The following is a 21,969-nucleotide window of genomic DNA, read 5'->3' as shown; positions in this document are numbered from 1 at the left end:
CAAAAAAAAAAAAAAAAAAAAGTAGCCTGGATTTCATGCCTAATGCTTCTAACAGGTGCCCTGATCCAGTGGGACATGAGTTCTCCAGGCATTTAAGACTCCCTCTTTTTGCCAATTCTGTTTTTTCAATAGACCACTGTGTTTAACTCAAATATTAAGACAGGCACCTTGAAAACATTTACAAATAAAAAAAATAATGAACCAGGTTTGCATTTCATTCACTGGCTGTTTTATACCAACCAGAGGTGTCTCTGCCTGGCCCACAGTTAACCAAGGATCCCGGCTCCGCCTCTAGCTAACACCAGACGCTAGAAGAAGGACTGAGGGGTCCTGAAATTTCAAGGCACTGATGGCATACCACTGGTGTTCTGAATCTCCAAGGTGCCTTGCCCAGCAAGCCCACGAACCGAATTCACTGGCCTCTACTGAGGTGCAGTGTTTCATAGACTGGGAGGCCACACAAGTCTCTAGGCAATTAGTAAGATGATCCCAACAACTTCTCTAAGCAGAGAGAAATGTCTGTAGCCACTTTCACGAATGCTATTTCTACTCCAGCCTCCCGGACGCTTTGCCGCTTATCTCTGTTTAAACGTTTCTATTCATCTGAAATAACCACGGAGCATTTTTTACTATTATATATTACTCCAGTTTATTAAATACTGAAACCAGTTTATGCCACATATTCCAACAATGTTTATATAAAGAGCTCAAAATATAAAGGCTTATGAAAACTTTTATAGCCTTTATATAATATACACTATTTCTAGTACATGAATAAATATGGAGAAAAGAAGCCTTTTTTTTATATAACAATCAGCCAACATTTAGCATCAATGATTACACAAACCCACAAGCAAACAAAAAAATCCACTTTCGTCATTTTGGTTTTCAAAGCTAAAAATCCCTTTGCCACATGTAGCAATACCCAAGGGGATGGATGACTTGTAGTCACGGCCCTGGAAACAAGGGGACCAAGTCTCCCAGTTCTTCAAGTTTCTTTCTTGGTTAGAAGCTTCAACAACTGCATTACTCTTTCAAGAAGCAGAAAAAAAATCAAAACAAGACTCTGTTCTATAAGGTATTTAATAAACCTGCACTGAAGAAATACTATATTTTCATCTTAAATACACGCTTACTAGGCTTCCCTGATGGTGCAGTGGTTAAGAATCCGCCTGCCAATGCAGGGGACACGGGTTCGAGCCCTGGTCCAGGAAGATCCCACATGCCGCGGAGCAACTAAGCCCATGAGCCACAACTATTGAGCCTGAGCTCTAGAGCCCGCGAGCCACAACTACTGAGCCCGCGTGCCACAACTATTGAAGCCCGCGCACCTAGAGCCCGTGCTCCACAACAAGAGAAGCTGCCGCAATGAAAAGCCCGAGCACTGCAATGAACAGTAGGCCCTGCTCACCACAACTAGAGAAAGCCCGCGCACAGCAACGAAGACTCAACACAGCCAAAACTAAATAAATAAAATTAATAAATTTATAAAAAAAAAACAAACACACACTTACCTTTTACAGTGAGGTTTGGCTTTCCTTTCATCCTGGTATGAACATGTACATTTTTGAATAAAGTGATATAATCAATATTGCATGACATTCAATCTTTACATTGTCTTCAAAATGAACTTGCTTCTACTGTTTTAGGAATTGTATGTACACTTAACATGTTTTCTACGTTAAAAAAAAAAAAAAAAGAGTGGCTCATAAAAAGTCATCCTTTAAACTCAAGTAACTCAAAAGTGAAAAAGGCTTTCTATAGAAAGCCCTTACCATATCAATGGAATGTTTTAGTAAGAAGAATAATAATCTGCTCTCTGAAGATATGGTTTAGTACGAGGGGCGAGGCCTGAACGGGCTCAGCTCTCCAGAGTCATGTCCAGAACTGGTCAGGGAGAACTGGGCTTCCATCTGAGCCTTGAAGCAATCAACACCTACCTGCCCTTCCGACCTCCTCCTTTCTTGACTTAGCTCTTACTTTTGGAACTAAAATTCTGCTTCACAAAATCTTTTTCAAAGAAGGCAAGGTCAAGGTGACTGGGAGCAAAACTGCCCAATCCCCAAGAAAAACATGCGTGCCTTCCATTCTGCTTCAAGGGAGGAAGCAGCCCAGGGGCTGGACCCACTGGAAACCTGCATATACTGCAGAGGTGTCTGTCCTGGAGGCCACAGGGAGTATGTATTTAATGTTACTCTCAAAGAGTGGAACCGAAGGTACCCAAGTAAATATTCAATATCGTCCCTTTCCTGGGGCTGTCTTCTAGAAGGGTAAAGATCGTGGGGCTCTGAGAATCACTTTTTATTTTGAAAAGAATAAGATGAAGATGAAAAAGAAGAATGATATCCCGTCTTTAGAAGAAGGAAGACATACCTCTTATCAGACTCCAGATAAACAGGCACACACACAAAAAAATCACCTTTCGAATTTCAAGCAAGTATTTTCATTCCAAACTGATTAGGAAGTCCAAGACAGGACGTATTTTGACAAATGTGACCAGAACTAAAGTAAAACCCGGGAAATCTGGAAAAAAATCAACTCTTTGATTCACTTGCAACATTTTGCTACGGAAAACCTAACGAAACCTTAACCTCTTTCTTGCACAAGGCTTTTAACAAAGGATGTCACTCAGGAGAAGCCCATGATAAAATGACTCTCTTCCATACACACGGACCATTTATTCTGGGATGACGGCTGGATGACAGCATGATGTAAACACACTAATCCTACAAGTCAAGTAGTAGCAGCTACTATCTTCTTCACCTGACCCTCAATATCAATAGATGTTATTATCCCCATTTTACAGATTGGGAAATAGAAACTCTGCTAAAATCACAAAGCAAATTACAAACATTACTTAAGACAGAACCCAAGTAGATTAATAACACCTCCCACCAGCACAGACTTCGCCACCTTCCAAGCCAACCTATCACACCATCATGAGTTTAGATATGAATGCTTTGTAACAATTCCTCACAAAGGTCGAGTGGTCAAAGGCTTAAAAATCACTTATTATAAGTGAAAGGTCCTGCCAAAATTGGAAATTAGAAAGCAGTGCAATATCCCAGGGATCTATATCCTGCACTGTTTATACCTGGGGTATACCAGGTCTCCATGTGTGAATTTCTTCAGCAGACACGAAGCCAAAGCCCCCCCAGGAGTTCAGGAACAATAACACCCTCTTGGAGGCTCTATTCATTCCATGGTTCCAAAGACCTTCTTTCGAAAAGTCTGAGAGTCTCAGCTATGAGCTGAGATGCATCAGGAGTTATTCTCCCCTGAGAGAATCAGTCCACAATTCCTGATCTTCATGCAAGTTTTCTTTAGCAAGAAACATGCATTTCATGTTATCTTTGATGTCGAAGGGCACTTGAATGGTAAGGACTAGTGTCTGGATGTTACAGTCTATGCCATTAAACACCTGGTGCAGAGCGTCCAATGCCAGGACACAGCAATCCGAGCTAACCCAGTCTTCACCTGTTGCTCACACCTCAGAATCTGTGGCGGGCCAAGCAGTGAGAAGCAGTGGGAAAGACAGGAAGCTTTGCTATTTCAGACGTGAGCATTTTCAGCAGGATGTCTCATGCAGTCTTGACTTGTCACAAATCCAATTTCTTCAACTGCTCATATGTCACAAAGAACTGCAGGTATTAGTTAAGGCTGACATTTTATGCCATCTTAACCCTAATGCATCAAAACAGACCCACGAATAGCACACCTCCTAACAAATATTTCTGGGCAGACGACATGCCGTGGACATGATTAAACATGAGGGGCTCCACCCTCAACCACCCCAAGAGATCTCCCCATTAACCTTCCCAAGATCAGCTTGGAAGAGACAGAGCACAACTGAGACACATAAATCCCCTGCATCAGCTCCAAAAGCTTCTAAGATTACGTCCGCACTGCTAGCTTTTCTGAACTTTTGGGAATACGTCACAGAACAGTAAATTCTGTGAGAAAGAGAAAGAGAGCGACCCCGGGGAGCTCTCCTCTAGGGCTGCCGGTAGGCAAGCTTGCCTGGGAGGGAGGTGCAGATAAACAAGGATGGTGCAAACCGACATCCCCTGCTTTATAATTCTGTCCTTTCATTTCTAATAAACTGTCTCTTCCGTCCTGCCTCTCACTTTGGCATAGAGTGAAAAGTGCTAATCAGCCAAATAATTCTGGAGCTAATTCCCGTCTATCCCCTGGCACTCTCTGAAATAAGCATTCTAGAACACGGCTGCCAAGCCACATCCTTCCCAAGGGTGGCTAGGGATTGAAAAAATAAACAAACAAATAAATCCTTGTCTCTCCTCTCTCGGAAATCATAAACACTCTCAGCTCCTAGAGCAGAGTGTAAAGAAAAGTTTTTATTGCTACCATTGCCTTTCAATAACACCACCATGAAACCAAGTTTCACAGTGCCTAGCAGAGACTTTATACCTCCTGAAAAAGAAACTGAATAGTTATTTCTTGAATCAGAGGAACTTAACAGAAGAAGAACCTACTTCTAAATTATAATTAATAACATGACAGTTTATATAAACAACATTGTTCAGCTGTATCTTTTTTCAGATCTACTCCAACAGAAAAGGATACAATAATATTCCAAGGACCAAGTCTCAACCAATTTGGCCAAAACCCTTTATATAGAGCAAAAAACCCTTCATTCTTCCATGTCTGTTATAAGGGAGGGGGAAGAAAAGTTAACGTCCAACTTTCCAATTATGTCAAATATGCATTAATAATTAGTAGCCAGACTGAACTGATATATTTTTCTTAAAAACAAAATTCTATTTGGAAGGACTATCTAAGAAATCATTGCCCACTGCCTCTCTTCTTTCTTTAAAGGTTTCTGCATAGGTGAAGACGAAGGCTCTGTACCAAACTATCCCACACCCAAAGCAAACAGCAGTTGGATGAATAAGAAATGAGATTTAATTCCAACTAGAGTCTTCTGCCTCCTTGCCATGTGGGCTTACAGCAGGTCAGAAATGAAAAAAGGAGGCAATGGCAGTAAAGACATAATTCAGAGTACCACTATTTCATGTTGTTGGATAGATAACATTAAGTATCTTTGCTTCATTAAAGCAATATTTGAAGTCTAGGGATGTGCCAGCATCACGCCTGTAAACAGCAACCACAAACGTGGTCCCTCGTCTTTGGCTGCTGGCAACCCAGCAGGGGAGACAGTCACAAACTTTCATCTACGCAGGAACAGTAGGCCCAATTATTTAAACTGAGAATTAAGGTAAGATTCATGTGTTCCTTTGAGAGATGTCTGAATGAAGGATGTTCATTCCAGTTTGACTCAACAGGAAGGTGATACATTCTGGAAGGAGACACAGTTCTACTACAATCACAGGAAATATGACTATTTTCTCACGCTTCACAGCAGAGCAGAGATATAAGAAAAATGAACTTTCATTTCTAAATATTCATTTAGGTTTTGTATTTAAAAAATTAGCCCCTGTGTGGCAAAAACTCTGTACCATCTCAAGACTTTAGAGCATCACTCGTCTTAGTTATATTAGCCCTCAAAATTCAGATACTCCTTTGGTTAAATAAATATAAATACAAATATATATTTGGGGGGCTGTTTCACGGATTGAAGCAATCCACTAGAATGTTGAAGACTAACTTAAATAAATGTGCTTACTTCACCAGTGTCCCTTATTATTATACTAACAAGGTTTTATTATTATGTCTATACTTATTATTATAAATGTATATGATGTTTCTACCTAACATTATTCCAGGCACCGTGCTATTTTGTAGGTATGATCTCAATGATTTTTATAATAATCCTGTGATGTAGGTGCTATTATTTATTGTCCCATTTCACTTGTGAGGAAACCGAGGTGTACAGAGTCTGTACCTTGACCAAAGTCACACGATCACAAATGACAGAATCACAGGTTCGTCAGGCTCTAAACCCTTGTGTTTTTAAATCCTGAAAAGAAACTCTTCAGAAGGCAACATGGAAGCCAATGAGCCACGAAAGGCATTCAACAACAGCGTACAGATGGACGACCCCGCTCACCTGTAACAAGCAATCCAGGGAACCTGTGTAGCCAGGGCATCTGCCATCTCGAAGGACTCTCTGATTCATCATACGTGTTCTCACCACATCAACAGGGTTTGAGGCCAGGGCCCCCGCCAGCCCACATGTGAAGCTTGAGCTATAAAGAAGAGACCATTTGAAAAATAAAAAGTTTAATACCCCTGAGCTGCAGCCCCTACTATCAAGGGCAGGAAACAGCCTGCTCCCAAACTAGGTTAAAGTAACAGGTAACAAGATGGAATATATGAGAATGAGGCCCTTATCTAAAGAGCTGCACAGACTTCTTAAACACCAGCATTGTTTATACTGGCTTATAAATTCCAGCCTCGGCTAAGAATACTTTTGAGGTTCTGGAATGTCAACGAATCATAGAAACAGGAAGGAATGTCCTCCAAGGACGATCTATTTCATCTATCTATTCACCTACAAATAGGCATCAGAGTTTTAGCCATCTCATAACTACATTGCTCTTAGAGCTCAGAGAAGAAGATTTCCTCACTGTAATGTGATGCCCACCAGGGCCCTGGGTTCTACTAAACTTTCAGTCACGAGACTACCATAGACCAGCCCTGGTATCAACTAACACAGAGTAGGGTTTCACAACTTCAGCACTACTAACATTTTGGAACAGAGAAATTCTTTGTTGTGGATGTCTGTAAGATGTTTAGCAGCTCGCTGGCCTCCACCCAGTAGGCGTCATTAGCACATAAGAATCAGAACAGTCTCCAAAACTGCCAAACGTCATAGAAACAGAGAGTCAAAAAGTGGTTGCCAGAGCTTGGGGTTGGGAAGAACTTGGTAAAAGCGTCCAAAAACTTCAGTTATGAGATGAATAAGGTCTGAGGATCTAATGTATAGCACGGTGATTATGGTTGACCACACAGTATTACATATAATTTAAATTTGCTACGAGAGCAGAATTTAAATGCTTTCACACAGACGTAAAGTGATGGATGTGTTAATTAACTCGATGAGGGCAATCACTTCCGAACGCACACGTGCATCTAACCACATTGTGCACTTTAAGTATCTTACAATTCTACTTGCCAATTACACCTCAACAAAGCCGAAAAGTAAAAAAATAAAAATAAAAAAAAAAAAAGCAAGCAAAGCATGATCGTGGCTGTATAATAAAGCACGTGTAATATACTTTTGTAGACATATTTGCATATGCATAGAAAACACCTGAAGGTACATAATCAAACAGTTAACAATGGCTACCTACGTAAAGGGGTAAGGACATACTTTTTCCTGGTTTACTTCCGTATCATAAGTTTTCAAATATGAGAATATAATACTTTTATAATAAACTTTCTTTAAAATGTCTATATAAAAAAAAAAAGTCTATAAATTTGCAGCAAAGTTCTACCCTAAGCTCATGCATATCTAAAATATTAATTTTTTTAAAATCCATAAACATACAGGAAATGGGTATACACAGTGTCTCCCATCAAGCCCGAGAGAATCAGATGCTTCTTGGTGAGGTCGTAGACCGGCAGCTCCACACCAACAACAATAGCGGCCCTCTGAGCAGTAAGGGACACGCCCTGGGTAAAAATATCAATAATATCAAGTCAGATATGGCTCCCCTACAAACTATGGCCAATTTTTACATTTTCCTGCTGGTAGGTAGAAATGTAGAGTGAAAGAGTAGAAAAATGTGGACGGTAAGAAGTCAGAAGCCCCAAAGTCTAATTCTGATTCTGGCACTAACTGTACAACTTTGACCAGGACGAGTCACCTCTCAGAGCTTCCGGTTTCCTTGTATGTATGGAGAGGATCGGACTGGATGACCTTTAGGGTCTAATCTATGAGATGACAGTCCCTAGAATACTAGGAAATAGCATTCCATACCAGCGCTTGCCTAACAGTCTTCACTTAAGAGCCATGAAACCATACAGATCAAAAAATCCAATGTAACTATAACCTCTTCTCCGTAAGAACTTAGGGGGAAAAAAAGCAAACAAAACAAGTTTTCAACCCTCACAGAATTTCTTATATACGAATTTTTCAAAAGGTACTTTAAAATCACGACATACTCCTTATGTAAAATCATGACATTTTCACTTTTACAAATTAAGGAAATTAAGGAAGAAGATCTCTTCAAGGGCAGATGTCATCCTTCTTCCTTTACTCCATTATACCATTTGGATTAAATAAAATAATAAAAATAGGAAAAATAATTTTTTTAAAAAATGGGAAGAACTAAGTCAGTTGGGTCTGTTTCTGAAGCTTACCTTCCAAAGTCCTCTTGTTCCCTCTTGCTGGTAAATGTGAATGAAGTTGCCTATCATTCCTCCTTGAAGGGAGCTATTTTGTGCTTGCATCCGAATCTAGAAATTAAAGACTAACGTGAGAAAGAAACTAGCATGTTTCTCCACAAATGCAGACTTAAAAAAAAAAAAATTATTCAATTTGTTGTTTAGTAATCATTAAAAGAAAAAAACTGTAATATAAATATTACTACAATGCTAGTTTAAATTTATCAGGATTGGTTCTTAGGCACTTTAGAATCAACAAAAAGCATCTAGTAGAATCCAGTCTTGCATGCAGTAGCTCATTAAGTGTCAAAAAGAAATTTTTTTTGAATAGTCTTTTAAAAAGGAAAGAAAATGGCATATCTCCCTCTAGGTTACTAAATAGGAAAGAGAGAATATCATGGTTAATTCTAAAGATTTAACATAATTTATGAGTAACCAGTGTACCTGGCAGCACCAAGCACTGGCAAGCACATTTCTTAAATTAGTTACTCCAAGCCCTATTATTTCCAACCAGCCAAACCCTAAGGTACACAGACGGGCTGGCCAAAGGATGGCCGTGTGATGTCCATCACTCTGTTACACGGGAACTTACAAGTGAACTTTACAACCGCCATGGAATTCACATGACCAATATTCCAACATAAAAATAATGTTTGATGTAGCTCTGCATTTTTAAGAGTAAAAAGGGATTTCTCACTAAGAAACTGGTACCTTATTTTGGTTTAGGGAGCACATGCATTACCCTCTAATTCTACAGGGAACTGTTACTGCCAGGCTAACATGAGAAAACAAAATGCAGGAACCGCCTTTCCACAGCCCTGATATAGCTTTAAGAGGTTAACAGGAGTGCGGATATTCTTCTCCAGCAATTCTACCCCAGCACAGGGGAAACTCAGGGCAAAAGCGCCTGGTCCTTCTATTCACACCGCGTGTAACTGTAGTGCACCCAACACCCTGCTGCATGCAATGTTGATGTTGTCGGAATCTCCTGTTAGATTGAAAGCTGAAGGCGGGGGTCCTTGCCTGACTCATTTTTGGATTCTAAGCATATAGTACACCAACTGGTGCAAGGTAGAAGCACGGTGAATGCTGCTTAAATAATGGGGGAAAGAAAAAGAATGAGGGAAGGAAAGGAATATCTTCAGAGGGTGTGACCAATAACTCACAACTAATTTTGATTTTCTTTAATTAGTTAGTCCCTTGCCTTATTACAAAAAGGATTTAAGGAGGCTGTATCCCTGGTATTGTTGATAAGGTCATCTAATGCGTTATGTCTAATTGTAGTTATGTAAATATTTTCATTACTATTTCCTGAAATCAAATTAGTGGAAAACGTAACGCCTTCAGAAACGGTCATCAACAAGCTGCCTAGACTGCTGTAAAACTTGCAGTCCATCTGTTTTATTTTATTTTTTACTTTTTGGCTGCGTTGTGTGGCTTTCGAGATCTTAGTTCCCCGACCAGGGACTGAACCCACACCCTCAGCAGTGAAAGCGCCAAGTCCTAACCACTGGACCAACGGGCAATTCCCAACAGCCCATCTATTTTAATGAAACAATAAAAACAAGGGAGATTTTCAATGAAAAATGAAATTCAAATGCATCTAAGCCTAATTTTCTTTTTTCTGGTTAATCACTAAAACCTCCAAAGTCTCCAAAAATGGGCCCTACTTGTGAGCTTATCTGTATCACTGGGAAATCCACCTAGTGTATGTTTCTGAGTCTTCATGGCACTAAAACTGTAAAGATTCACACATACATAGTATATGTTATATTCACAGATTTTCATTATCTGAACGTTGATTGCAATAAGAAAATGCAGAGTGCGCCTGTAAGACATAGATAGCACTGCTTACTTTCAAAACATCAGTTGGATTAGCAATGGTTGAGGATATGACTCCAGAGAGAATTCCGCAGACCACATTTATCAGAAGGGTTTCATCTGCAAACAAAGACATATTATTTGATTCTTCATACATACAGGGCTCTTCATATGAGTAACTCATGTATAGGTGTAATTCACTTACACATCACTTGTTCATTTAAGAGACTAAAGAAATACATGCTTAATAAATCAAGTAATTTTCAAAGGATTAGGGATTTTGCTGGCTGAAGGGATTTTGCTTAGCAAAATTTCTTGATACCTAAAAAGGAATGTGAATTACCACGCAAGAGTAACCATGTGAATCGTCATGGAAGTGAACCATAATTCACATTTGTGTGTAAGTGCAGACCACTGTAAATAAGATGAGGTCGTACACCAACTGGTAGGAGAATAAAAGATGCCCTCCTATGAGATAAGGTGGAGATAAAATTTTAAAGCACATCATACATATTTAATTTGAAATATACTGAAGCACTTTTAAAACACCTTTGCTCCTGGCTCACTGCTCTCATAGAACAGTGACTAGTGCTTATCTCTTTGTAAAAAAGACAGAAACTTCTAGGGATTAAAGCAAAGTCGAATAATCCAACCAGCAAGAGAATATCAGAACTCAGAGTTCTTAATACCAAGAAAAAAATGCAGTCACTGCTTTCCTGAAAAATAGGTGATAATTCCTATGATGGTAGAGAATTTTAAGTGGGCTAGAACTACAACAACATACCCTCTAGCCTGGACATTGCAGAAACAAGGACAACTCATAAAGATGTTTGTAAGATAGCTCTGTTGCCCCCCTAAATTCAGCTGATATCCGACTTGCTTATTTATATAAGCAAGTACAATTCATTTAGATTTTACACCCAACCCAAAGTTCTCCTCCACAGTAGTAAAGACACAAATAAGAAAATTGATCCCAAACCACTTGAACAAAAAGACAAACAACCCACCTCCTGTCCGTAAGTGGAAAAAGAATTCCCCACTCACCTTCTGGGCGCTCGACAAATAACCGCTTCAAGCTCTGGTAGGTGCCTATCTTGATGGTGCCATAGGAAGCCTGGCGCAACATCGCAGGAGCAATCCTGCCAAACCAACGGACAAAGGGACAAACAAAATTCTAAAAAACCACTTAAAATCCTCTAGAAGACACACATAGGAGAAGTAATCACGTATCTGCCTTCCACAATCAAACTACACTAAGACAGATTTCTTAAGAGTTTAAAATCCAGCAAAAATATAGGTGGAGGACTTCCCTGGTAGTCCAGCAGTAAAGGATCCGCCTTACAATGCAGGGGACGTGGGTTCAATCCCTGGCCAGGGAACTAAGATCTCACAGGCTGTGGGGCAACTAAGCTCACGCACCTCAACTAGAGCCCTAGTGCCACAACTACTGAGCTCTTGCGCCTCAACTAGAGCCCGTGTGCTGCAAACTACAGAGCTCACGTGCCCTGGAGCCTACACACTGTAACTAGAGAGAAGCCCGTGCGCCACAACGAAAGATCCAGCATGCCTCAACGAAGATCCTGCATGCTGCAACTAAGACCCGACGCAGCCAAAAATAAACAAACTAAATAATAAATAGGGACTTCCCTGGTGGCGCAGTGGTTAAGAATCCGCCTGCCAATGCAGGGGACATGGGTTCAAGCCCTAGTCCGGAAAGATCCCACATGCCACGGAGCAACTAAGCCCATGCGCCACAACTACTGAGCCTGTGCTCTAGAGCCCACGATAGATCCCACATGCCGCGGAGCGGCTGGGCCCCTGAGCCGTGACCGCTGAGCCTATGCGTCCGGAGCCTGGAGAGGCCACAACAGTGAGACGCCCGCGTACCGCAAAAAAAAAAAGAAGCCACCGCAATGAGAAGCCCGCGCACTGCAATGAAGAGTAGCCCCAGCTTGCTGCAACTAGAGAAAGCCCGCGCACAGCAACAAAGACCCAACACAGCCAAAAATAAATAAAAATTAAATTAAAAAAAATAAGTAATTAATTTAAAAATATTTTAAGAAAAAAGTTTTAAAAAATTTTTTTATCAAGGTGGGTTCTGGGACTTCCCTGGTGGCACAGTGGATGGGAGTCGGCCTGCCAATGCAGGTGACATGGGTTCGATTCCTAGTCCGGAAGGATCCCACGTGCCACGGAGCGGCTGGGCCCGTGAGCCACGACTGCTGAGCTTGCGCTCTGGAGCCCGGGGGCTGCAGCTGCTGAGCCTGTGTGCCACGGCTGCTGAGGCCCGCGCACCTGGAGCCCGTGCTCCGCGGCAGTAAAAAAAAAAAAAAAAAAAAAAGGTGGGTTCTTGGGAATTCCCTGGCAGTCCAGTGGTTAGGACTAGGCACTCTTTCAATGCCAAGGGCCCAGGTTCAATCCCTGGTCGGGGAACTAAGCTCCCACAAGCCACACAGTGGAACAAAAAATAAAATATATGTATATGTGTGTGTGTGTGTGTGTGGTGTGCGTGTATATGGGTTCAGTTAAATGTGTGCAAGTTATTAGTTCCCTACGTGATAGCTCAGCCTCTCGTATTTATCCTCAATGAAAACACACGGAGCTCTATTTGCCCATTCACATTATAATGGAAGGGCTTTCCTTTCTCAGGACAAAGCACCTGGTGAAATCTGGCCCCTGTAAGCATCCTCCAGGGTTGCTCGAGCTCATCTCCCACCTCCCTGGGGGCCCTGTTCCACTTATTCCCTCTCCCTCCTCCAGGACCCTCCCCACCCCAAAACCACCCTGTGGCATTCATACTCGCAGGCTCTCCTGCCACACTTCCCACCTCCTTCTCAGACTGCAGTGCGGCTTCCTTCCACCCTCTTCATCAATAGCCCCCTCACCAAAAGGGGCCCAAGGGACATCTCTGTAGCTAAATTAAATGATGCTTTTCAATCAGCATCTTATAAAGCCTCTCTGTCTTTCCAGTATTTGCTATGGTCCACTCTTTGTCCTGCGTGCAGCCGTCTCCTCCCTGAGCTGCCATAACTTCACTCTCTCCAATTCCTCTTCTTTCTCTGTACATTCTACCTCTGTCCTCTGAGGGGCCCAGGAGTTCTGTCCTTCCTCTCTTCTCTCACGGCTCCACACACTCCCCAGATGAGCTCATCTACTCGCATGGCTTCAACTGTCCAAAGAGTGATGACTCCTAAATTCATGTTTCCAACACTGATCCCAAGATGCATTTCCAGCTGCTTCCCAGATTTTTCAATTCACATGTCCTACACCTACCACCTGAGCAAGTGTCTCACCCAACTAATTATCCTCCCTCTCCAAACAATCCGCTCTCCTCTTCTGTGTCCTAGACCAAGAAATGGCACCTCCATCTGCACACTGGCCAGAACCAGAAAGAGACACTAGCCCGTCTCCTCCATGCCCACCACCCCTCATGTATGAGGTCGTACACTATGTCGATCCTCTGCCCTAAACAGCCTGCCTTCTTTCTCTCCATCCCCAAGACAATTCCTCAGGTCAGATCCTTGTCTCTGCTTCCTATGTGCCAGCCTGCTTCCACTGTCACTGTCTCTCTTTCTCCCAATGGCAGGCGGGAATTTTTTACAACGGAAACCTGATCATGTCAGTCCCTCTACTTAAAACCCTTCAGTGGCTTCTGTCTGCCACAGGTATAGTAAACTCACACATTTACAGGTACCGGGCAGATGCTATGAGAGCGTGAAGCGGGCTGAGTCTAATTGCACACCTACGCTATGTGAGTGCCAGAGGTTTGGTAAACCAGAGAAAGCATCCTTAACACCAGTTACTATTATCATAAGTGACCCAATGTGGGCCCAGATGTTAGCTTTCTTGAGAAGATCGAATGGTTTTTATGTTCAACTTCTCGGAATTTAAAAGACTGGCTCGACTGAAAGACAAAAACCTTTGGGGATCCATGGGTGGGAGGGCTGTGAGACATCAGTTTGGGATCTGGACCTGGTCCTTCAAGATCAGATCCAGGGCCTCTTAGTCTGGGATTGATGCCCTGCCTCAACCAGAGTCTAGTACTCGGCAGACGCCACTGTAATCCTGTTTGCACATCTGCAGTCCCCACTCAACCACAGTTCCTTCAGGGCAGGGGGCTGCTGCCGATTCCCATGTGTCCACCCAGATCCAGTCTCGCCCCTCTCCGTGCTGCTCTATGCTGAGGCTGGCACCATGGATGACACCACCCCCGGCTCCCCTGCCAGCTGATTCCAGCCAGTAGAAGATGGGAGAGAGGGAGGGAGGGAGAGAGGGGGAAGAAGTGGAGGTATTTCTTCCTCTCCCTGGGCACTAGCAAGGCATCTCTCAACAACTCCTGTTGGGTCCTTCAAGGCTCCAGCCCTAGTAGGCTCTGCTAACATCATTCCTGTCCTTGTCTCTCTGGTCCTAGGGTTGGTAACAATTTCTCATTTTGCTAGTTTCTAGGTACCTCAAAATCCTTTATTCGCTCCCTTAACCCTTAAGTAGCCCTTTCATTAATCTCCCTTCATTTAAACCACCCGAACACATTGTTTCCTGCAGGGCCTCTGACTGACATAGGCAGGACCCCGCCTTACTCACTTTCCTATCCAGTGCCTGCAGTACACTGGTCGTTAAATGTTGGATTAAAGAAAAGCTGTTCACTGCAACTCTTACCTATGGAGAATATCATATCATTTTCATTATAGCAAAAACCTCAGTAATTCAGAATAACCCAGGGGAAGGGCTATTAAAACAAATGTAATTTTTGTATTATTATCTGTATTTGAATATAATGAAAACAGTTTCACCACAACACTTGCTACATTAAAACACATATATAGAAAATAAAGTTGAAATGAAAAATGAAAAAAAAAATCAACGATTGCTACTTGCTCTTGAATACACCCCAAACTTGTATTTTTTCTCTACGAAGTCTTAGTGTGAAGTCTGTTCATTTGAAAGCTCAACACTGAAATATAAACACACGAAGGTCTACTTACCCTGAATACAGCGCTTTTAGGCCTTCCTCTCTGCCTATCCTCACTAACGCATGCCACGTTCCTCGATACCTGATTTCTTTAAAGTTTGCATCATTCTTCTGGCCTTGAATCTGGAGCCGTGTCTTGGTTAAATCAATTGGAAAAGTACCTTAAAATTTTTAAGAAGGAAATGTTTCACTTAATAGAAAGAAATTTCACTAAACAAAGGATACACAGGGATACATTACTGAGGAAACATTCAGGCTATAACGTAAACTAAGAAACAGAAATAAGAAATGGCAGATACTCTGCAATCTTCCTATTTAAAAAAAAAAATTAGGAACCAAAAGATTTTTTTTAATCTTTTTAAAAATGCATAACTGTGTTTTCTGTACGTTTTTATTTATGTCCCATCTTATTCTACCTAGGATTTGAGGAGGCTGCACTGCTATCAAAAGTAGGTACGTGGAATGATTTACACAAACAGGAAATCCACTTTCAAATATAAGTTACTGGGAAGTCCCTGGCAGTCCTGTGGTTAGGACTCGGCACTTTCACTGCTGGGGCCTGGGTTCAACCCCTTGTTGGGGAACTTAGATCCCGCAGGCCGCGCAGTGCAGCCAAGAAATAATAATAATAATAATAAAATAAAAATAAAATGTAAGTTACTATTTTTCACACATGTGAAGGCTGATACGGGTTCAACATGAACGGAGATAAATGCATTTTCTAAAGGAATTTCTCACCTGTGTGTTGCAGCCTAAAAGTGACTCTGTTAATGTAGGTAAAAACATTTAATGTAGTACCTAAGAGATAGTCCATCCAAACATATAAACCCATACACAGTAACCTTGAGTCACTGTGTCGATGAATCTACACGGGGAGCCTAAGCCAGTGGTCGGTGGTTAATGTACCTCAACCCCTCAGCCCAGGTCCCCACTGGCTCCTCAGGGGCAGCCTCTGTCCCAGGACAGCAGCGATTCAGCCCAGCACCTGGCACTTGGCAGCATCTCGATCAACATGTGTTTTGTTTTGGTTTTGGCCACGCCACACAGCTCGTGGGATCTTAGTTCCCCCAACCAGGGATTGAACCCGGGCCCTGGGGCAGTGAAAGTGCAGAGTCCTAACCACTGATGCCCGGGAATTCCCATCAATCAACATGCGCTGAATGAATGATCCGGGGAATAAACAAAGTAACAAATAGGATCTGACTGGAGCTGAGCGGATGAGGAAGTCACCAGCAGGACATGAACAACAGGCATGATTAGAACATGATGACACGATGACAGTCACTCGCCTCCGGCTCAGGAAGGCCCTGGGGCTCCCTAAACCTCTTTTAAAGCCAAATGTGTTAACAGTGATGAAGCGGGGAAAAGGACAAGGAGAACGGGGACAGATGGCATCCAACAATGACTCATGAAACTTCCGTTTGAGCAACAGGTCCAACTGTCTCCCCACTGAACTTTCAAGCCTAAACTGCTAATAAGCAGCCAAAGTCACTATTTTGTCTTAAAAGTATCACAAAGCAAGAAAGAAATTGTGAATCCTGAGATTCAGTGTTTCATAAGCTCACATTCTGTGCCTGAACTACACTCACACCATAAGTCTTATGACACCCAACGATCACACCCATAAGTCTCAGCCTCATCACGTACAGCAGGCAGCTGACCAGCCTCGCCCTGGGCTCCTTACCGCACTCCGCTGTGATGGAGGCCAGGCCTCCGTACACGAAGGGCTTCCAGTTCAGGACTGACATGCTCACCGCTGTCCCTTCTCCTTTGTTCACAGACGCATAGCCTCCAACAGGGTTTTTCCTGGACACAAAAGTAAGGTGTTTCAATGCTGTAACTTCTCATGGCCCAGCCGCTCCGCGGCATGTGGGATCTTCCCGGACCGGGGCACGAACCCGTGTACCCTGCATTGGCAGGCGGACTCTCAACCACTGCGCCACCAGGGAAGCCCCAGGCAGTTTCTTTAAGCTCGTGTTTCAGGAGTGAGCACTACCTGATGCTACCCCTGAACCCTGCCCCCACCCACACATGCACGGTTCCCAAGATGATCCTCACCTTATAAAGGAAAGCACCCCTATTTCCTAAACCCCAAATCACTCGATCAGTTGCCTTAATTCTAACACAGGCCTTAAATAAGCCGATATATTGATATCTTGATATGCGTTGATTAGTGTAGTACAATGGAGGTGATTTTCTGGGTAGTCCATGTTATGTTAAATCTGTTCTTCACTTAATAAATATCTGCTATTTGCTTGCCACTGTCTTAGTGAGTCCCTCCCAGGAGGTACTGGAGTCTTTCAGATACACAGAAGCAGAAAAATGTTGCAACCCAGTGTCACAAGCTAAAATGATAATTACTTAAAATGATCAAAATGAACCTGTAGTTTATAAATGTTAGCTCTCTTCTCTTACTCACGTTATGTTACTAGCTGTGAGGTGGCCCGGGATGAAGGAACGAGGCAGACTATGGAGTCAGAGCCTCATCACCCCCTTCCTAGTAAACTTCCTGTTAACCTCTAGGTTTTTAAATTCTCCATCATCATCATCATAGTTGAAGCAGCCAATACAACCAATTAGGGGTAGAGTCCGCACCTTTACTCATGCCTACTGTGGAAATTAAATACAAAAAAGACACTCACGGGAGGTGGAGTCAAGATAGTGGTGTGAGAAGACGCAGAGTTAGCGTCTCCCCACAATTAGTGCGCCTGCCTGGAGACTCTGACGCTCAAGGAGACGGGAGGGACCCCAAAGTGAACCAGTAGGATGTAGGGGGACTGAGGGGAGAGAAAGAGCGGAGGCCAGACAAGATCGGCGCCCCTGAGGCCAGCTCAGGAGAGGCAGGCAGGAGGGACTCTCCTGGAGCAGTGGGAGAGGAGTGGAGGGCGATTGCCCCGCCCACTCAGGCCCCCTGCTGAGCTCCCAGGCCGGTATCCCCCCGCCAAACCCCATCCAGGCCACGTGGGTCCTGGGGGCACAGGAGGGAGGCTGGGGAGATCAGGAGAGGCCGGCTGAAGAGGCCATGCAAGAGAAGCGAGAGGAGTGGAGGGTGCTTGCCCCAGCCACTCGGGCCTGGGGAGCCTGCGGGGCTCCCAGGTGAGGTCCCCTGCCCTCTGAGACCAGGGCTGGGGGGCACGCCTAGGCCGCTTCTGTTCCTCACAGCCCCCCTTTTCCAGCCCCGTGCGTCCTGAGCATTGGCCCCGCCCAAACCTCGCCCTTGCTTAGGCCCCGCCTCCACAGCCAAGGACTTCCCCCACACTTGCTTTTTTTCTTTTCCCTCCTCTTTATTTATATGGTAAAGATGCACCTTCCGGTTGTTGATTCGTCTATATTTTTATTTTTATATTCTTCCTAACATGTCTATTAGTTTCCTAGTCGAATTTTATTTTTTACTTTGGTTTTTTTTTTTTTTTTGCCACCCCAGGCGGCTTGCGGGACCCTCGTTCACGAGCCCAGAGTTGGGTGGAAGCTCCTGCGGTGGGAGGTCCAAGTCTGAACCACTGGACTAACAGAGAACCTCATACCCCAGGGAATAGTCATCGGAGTGAGGTCTCACGGAGTTCCTCATCTCAGCACCAAGACCCAGCTCTACCCAACAGCCTACAAACCCTAGTGTTGGAAGCCTCAGGCCAAACAACCAGTAAGACAGGAACACAATCCCACTCATAAAAAAAAAGAGACGGCAAAAAAATATATCACAGATGAAGGAGCAAGGTAAAAACCTACAAGACCAAATAAATGCAGAGGAAATAGGCAATCTACCTGAAAAAGAATTCAGAGTAATGAGAGTAAAGATGATCCAGAATCTCAGAAATAGAATGGAGGCACGGATGAGAAAATACAAGAAAGTTTAACAAAGATCTAGAAGAACTGAAGAACAAACAAACAGAGATGAACAACACAATAACTGAAGTGAAAAATACACTAGAAGGAACCAATAACAGAATAACTGAGGCAGAACGAATAAGTGAGCTGGAAGACAAAACGGTGGAAATAACTGCCAAGGAGCAGAATAAAGAAAATAGGATGAAAAGGACGGAAGACAATCTCAGAGATCTCTGGGACAACACTAAACGCACCAACGTTGGAATATAGGGGTCCCAGAAGAAGAAGAGAAAAAGAAAGGATCTGAGAAAATATTTGAAGAGATTATAGTCGAAAACTTCCCTAACATGGGAAAGGAAATAGTCACCCAAGTCCTGGAAGCACAGAGAGTCCCATATAGGATAAACCCTAGGAAAAACACACCAAGACACATATTAATCAAACTAACAAAAATTAAATTCAAAGAAAAAATATTAAAAGCAACAAGGGAAAAACAAAAAATAACATACAAAGGAATCCCCATAAGGTTATCAGCTGATTTTTCAGAGGAAACTCTGCAGGCGAGAAGGGAGTGGCAGGATATACTTAAAGTGATGAAAGAGAAAAACCTACAACCAAGATTACTCTACCCATCAAGGATCTCATTCAGATTCAATAAAGAAGTCAAAAGCTTTTCAGACAAGCAAAAGCTAAGAGAATTCAGCACCACCAAACCAGCTTTACAACAAATGCTAAAGAAACTTCTCTAAGCGGGGGAAACATAAGAGAAGAAAAAGACACACAAAACCAAACCCAAAACAATTAAGAAAACGGTAATAGGAACAAACATATTGATAATAACCTTGAATGTAAATGGATTAAATGTCCTAAAAGACACAGACTGACTGCATGAATACAGAAACAAGACCCGGAAAATTTAAGAAAATTGAAATTGTATCAAGCATCTTTTCTGACCACAATGCTATGAGACTGGAAATCAATTACAGGAAAAAAAAACTGTAAAAACCACAAATACATGGAGGCTAAACAATGTGCTATTAAATAATCGAGAGATCAGTGAAGAAATCAAGGAAATAAAAAAATACATAGAAACAAATGACAACGAAAACATGACAACCCAAAACCTATGGGACACAGCAAAAGCAGTTCTAAGAGGGAAGTTTATAGCAATTCAATCTCACCTCAAGAAACAAGAAAAATCTCAAATAAACAATCTAACCCTACACTTAAAGCAACTAGAGAAACAAGAAAAAAGAAAACCCAAAGTCAGTAGAAGGAAAGAAATCATAAAGGTCAGAGCAGAAATAAATGAAACAGAAACAAAGAAAAAAGCGAAGATCAATAAAACTAAAAACTGGTTCTTTGAGAGGATAAACAAAATTGATAAACCCTTAGCCAGACTCATCAAGAAAAAAAGGGAGAGGACACAAATCAATAAAATTACAAATGAAAAAGGAGAAATCACAACTGACACGCAGAAATACAAAGCATCCTAAGAGACTACTACAAACAACTATATGCCAATAAAATGGACAACCACGAAGAAATGGACAAATTCTTGGAAAGGTACAATTTTCCAGGACTGAACCAGAAAGAATTAGAAAATATAAACAGACCTATCACAAGTAATGAAATTGAAACCATAATTAAAAATCTTCCAACAAACAACACCCAGGACCAGAAGGCTTCACAGGCGAATTCTATCAAACATTTAGAGAAGAGCTAACACTGATCCTTCTCAAACTCCTCCAAAAATTGCAGAGGGAGAAACACTCCCAAATTCATTCTACGAAGCCACCATCACCCTGATACCAAAACCAGAAAAGGATATCACAAAAAAAGAAAACTACAGATCAATATCACTGATGAACATAGATGCAAAAATCCTCAACAAAATACTAGCAAACAGATTCCAACAGCACATGAAAAGGATCATACACCATGATCAAGTGGGATTTATCCCAGGGATGCAAGGATTCTTCAAAATACACACATCAATGTGATACACTACATTAACAAATTAAGGAATAAAAACATATGCTCTCAATAGATGCAGAAAAAGCTTCTGACAAAATTCAACACACATTTATGATAAAAACTCTCAAGAAAATGGGCACAGAGAGAAACTACCTCAACATAATAAAGGCCATATATGACACATCCACAGCAAGCATCATACTCAATGGTGAAAAACTGAAAGCATTTCCTCTAAGATCAGGAACAAGACAAGGATGTCCACTCTCACCACTATTATTCAACATAGTTTTGGAAGTCCTAGCCACGGCAATCAGAGAAGAAAAAGAAATAAAAGGAATACAAATTGGAAAGGAAGAAGTAAAACTGTCACTGCTTGCTGATGACATGATACTATACATAGAAAATCCTAAAGGTGCTACCAGAAAACTACTAGAACTAATCAATGGATTTGGTAAGGTTGCAGGAAACAAAATTAATGCACTGAAATCTCTGGCATTCCCACACACCAACAGCAAAAACTCAGGAAGAGAAATTAAGGAAACACTCACATTTACCACTGCAACAAAAAGAATAAAATACCTAGGAATAAACCTGCCTAAGGAGGCGAAAGAGTTGTACTCAGAAAACTATAAAACACTGATGAAAGAAATGAAAGATGACATAAACAGATGGAGAAATATACCATGTTCTTGGATTGGAAGAATCAATATTATGAAAATGACTATACTACCCAAAGCAATCTACAGATTCATTGCAATCCCTATCAAACTACCAATGGCATTTTTCACAGAATTAGAACAAAAAATTTTACAATTCATATGGAAACACAAAAGACCCCGAATAGACAAAGCAATCTTGAGAAAGAAAAATGGAGTTGGAGGAATCAGTCTCCCCAACTTCAAACTATACCACAAAGCTACAGTAATCAAGACAGTATGGTACTGGCACAAAAACAGAAATATAGATCAACGGTACAAGATAGAATGCCCAGAGATAAATCCACGCACATGGGGGAACCTAATTTACAACAAAGGAGGCAAGAACATACAATGGAGAAAAGACAGACT

The 21,969-nt window shown here is 42.1% G+C and overlaps 1 protein-coding gene across 2 annotated transcripts in view; it reads right to left on the bottom strand.

Annotated features, from left to right (window-relative positions):
- SLC25A30 (solute carrier family 25 member 30) overlaps window positions 1-21,969 on the bottom strand; it is a 29,803-nt gene that overhangs the window by 1,634 nt on the left and 6,200 nt on the right. Inside the window, exons 2-10 of one of the 2 annotated variants that reach the window (XM_024755426.1) lie at window positions 16,785-16,906; window positions 15,114-15,261; window positions 11,176-11,270; window positions 10,166-10,251; window positions 8,287-8,382; window positions 7,472-7,596; window positions 6,029-6,167; window positions 4,585-4,665; window positions 2,287-3,641 (exon numbers count right to left, since the gene is read on the bottom strand). In XM_024755426.1, coding sequence (XP_024611194.1) covers window positions 3,600-3,641; window positions 4,585-4,665; window positions 6,029-6,167; window positions 7,472-7,596; window positions 8,287-8,382; window positions 10,166-10,251; window positions 11,176-11,270; window positions 15,114-15,261; window positions 16,785-16,848 — 876 coding nt within the window. In that variant the 5' untranslated portion in view covers window positions 16,849-16,906 and the 3' untranslated portion in view covers window positions 2,287-3,599. Of the gene's footprint in view, window positions 1-2,286; window positions 3,642-4,584; window positions 4,666-6,028; window positions 6,168-7,471; window positions 7,597-8,286; window positions 8,383-10,165; window positions 10,252-11,175; window positions 11,271-15,113; window positions 15,262-16,784; window positions 16,907-21,969 lie in introns of those variants that run through there. The other variant, XM_024755427.1, reaches the window with a different exon arrangement.

This window comes from Neophocaena asiaeorientalis, unplaced genomic scaffold (assembly GCF_003031525.2).
Source record: "Neophocaena asiaeorientalis asiaeorientalis breed wild unplaced genomic scaffold, Neophocaena_asiaeorientalis_V1.1 scaffold59, whole genome shotgun sequence".
NCBI lineage: Eukaryota > Metazoa > Chordata > Mammalia > Artiodactyla > Phocoenidae > Neophocaena > Neophocaena asiaeorientalis.
Note: the sequence above shows the minus strand (reverse complement) of the source record. Positions and strands in the feature narration are given on the sequence as shown.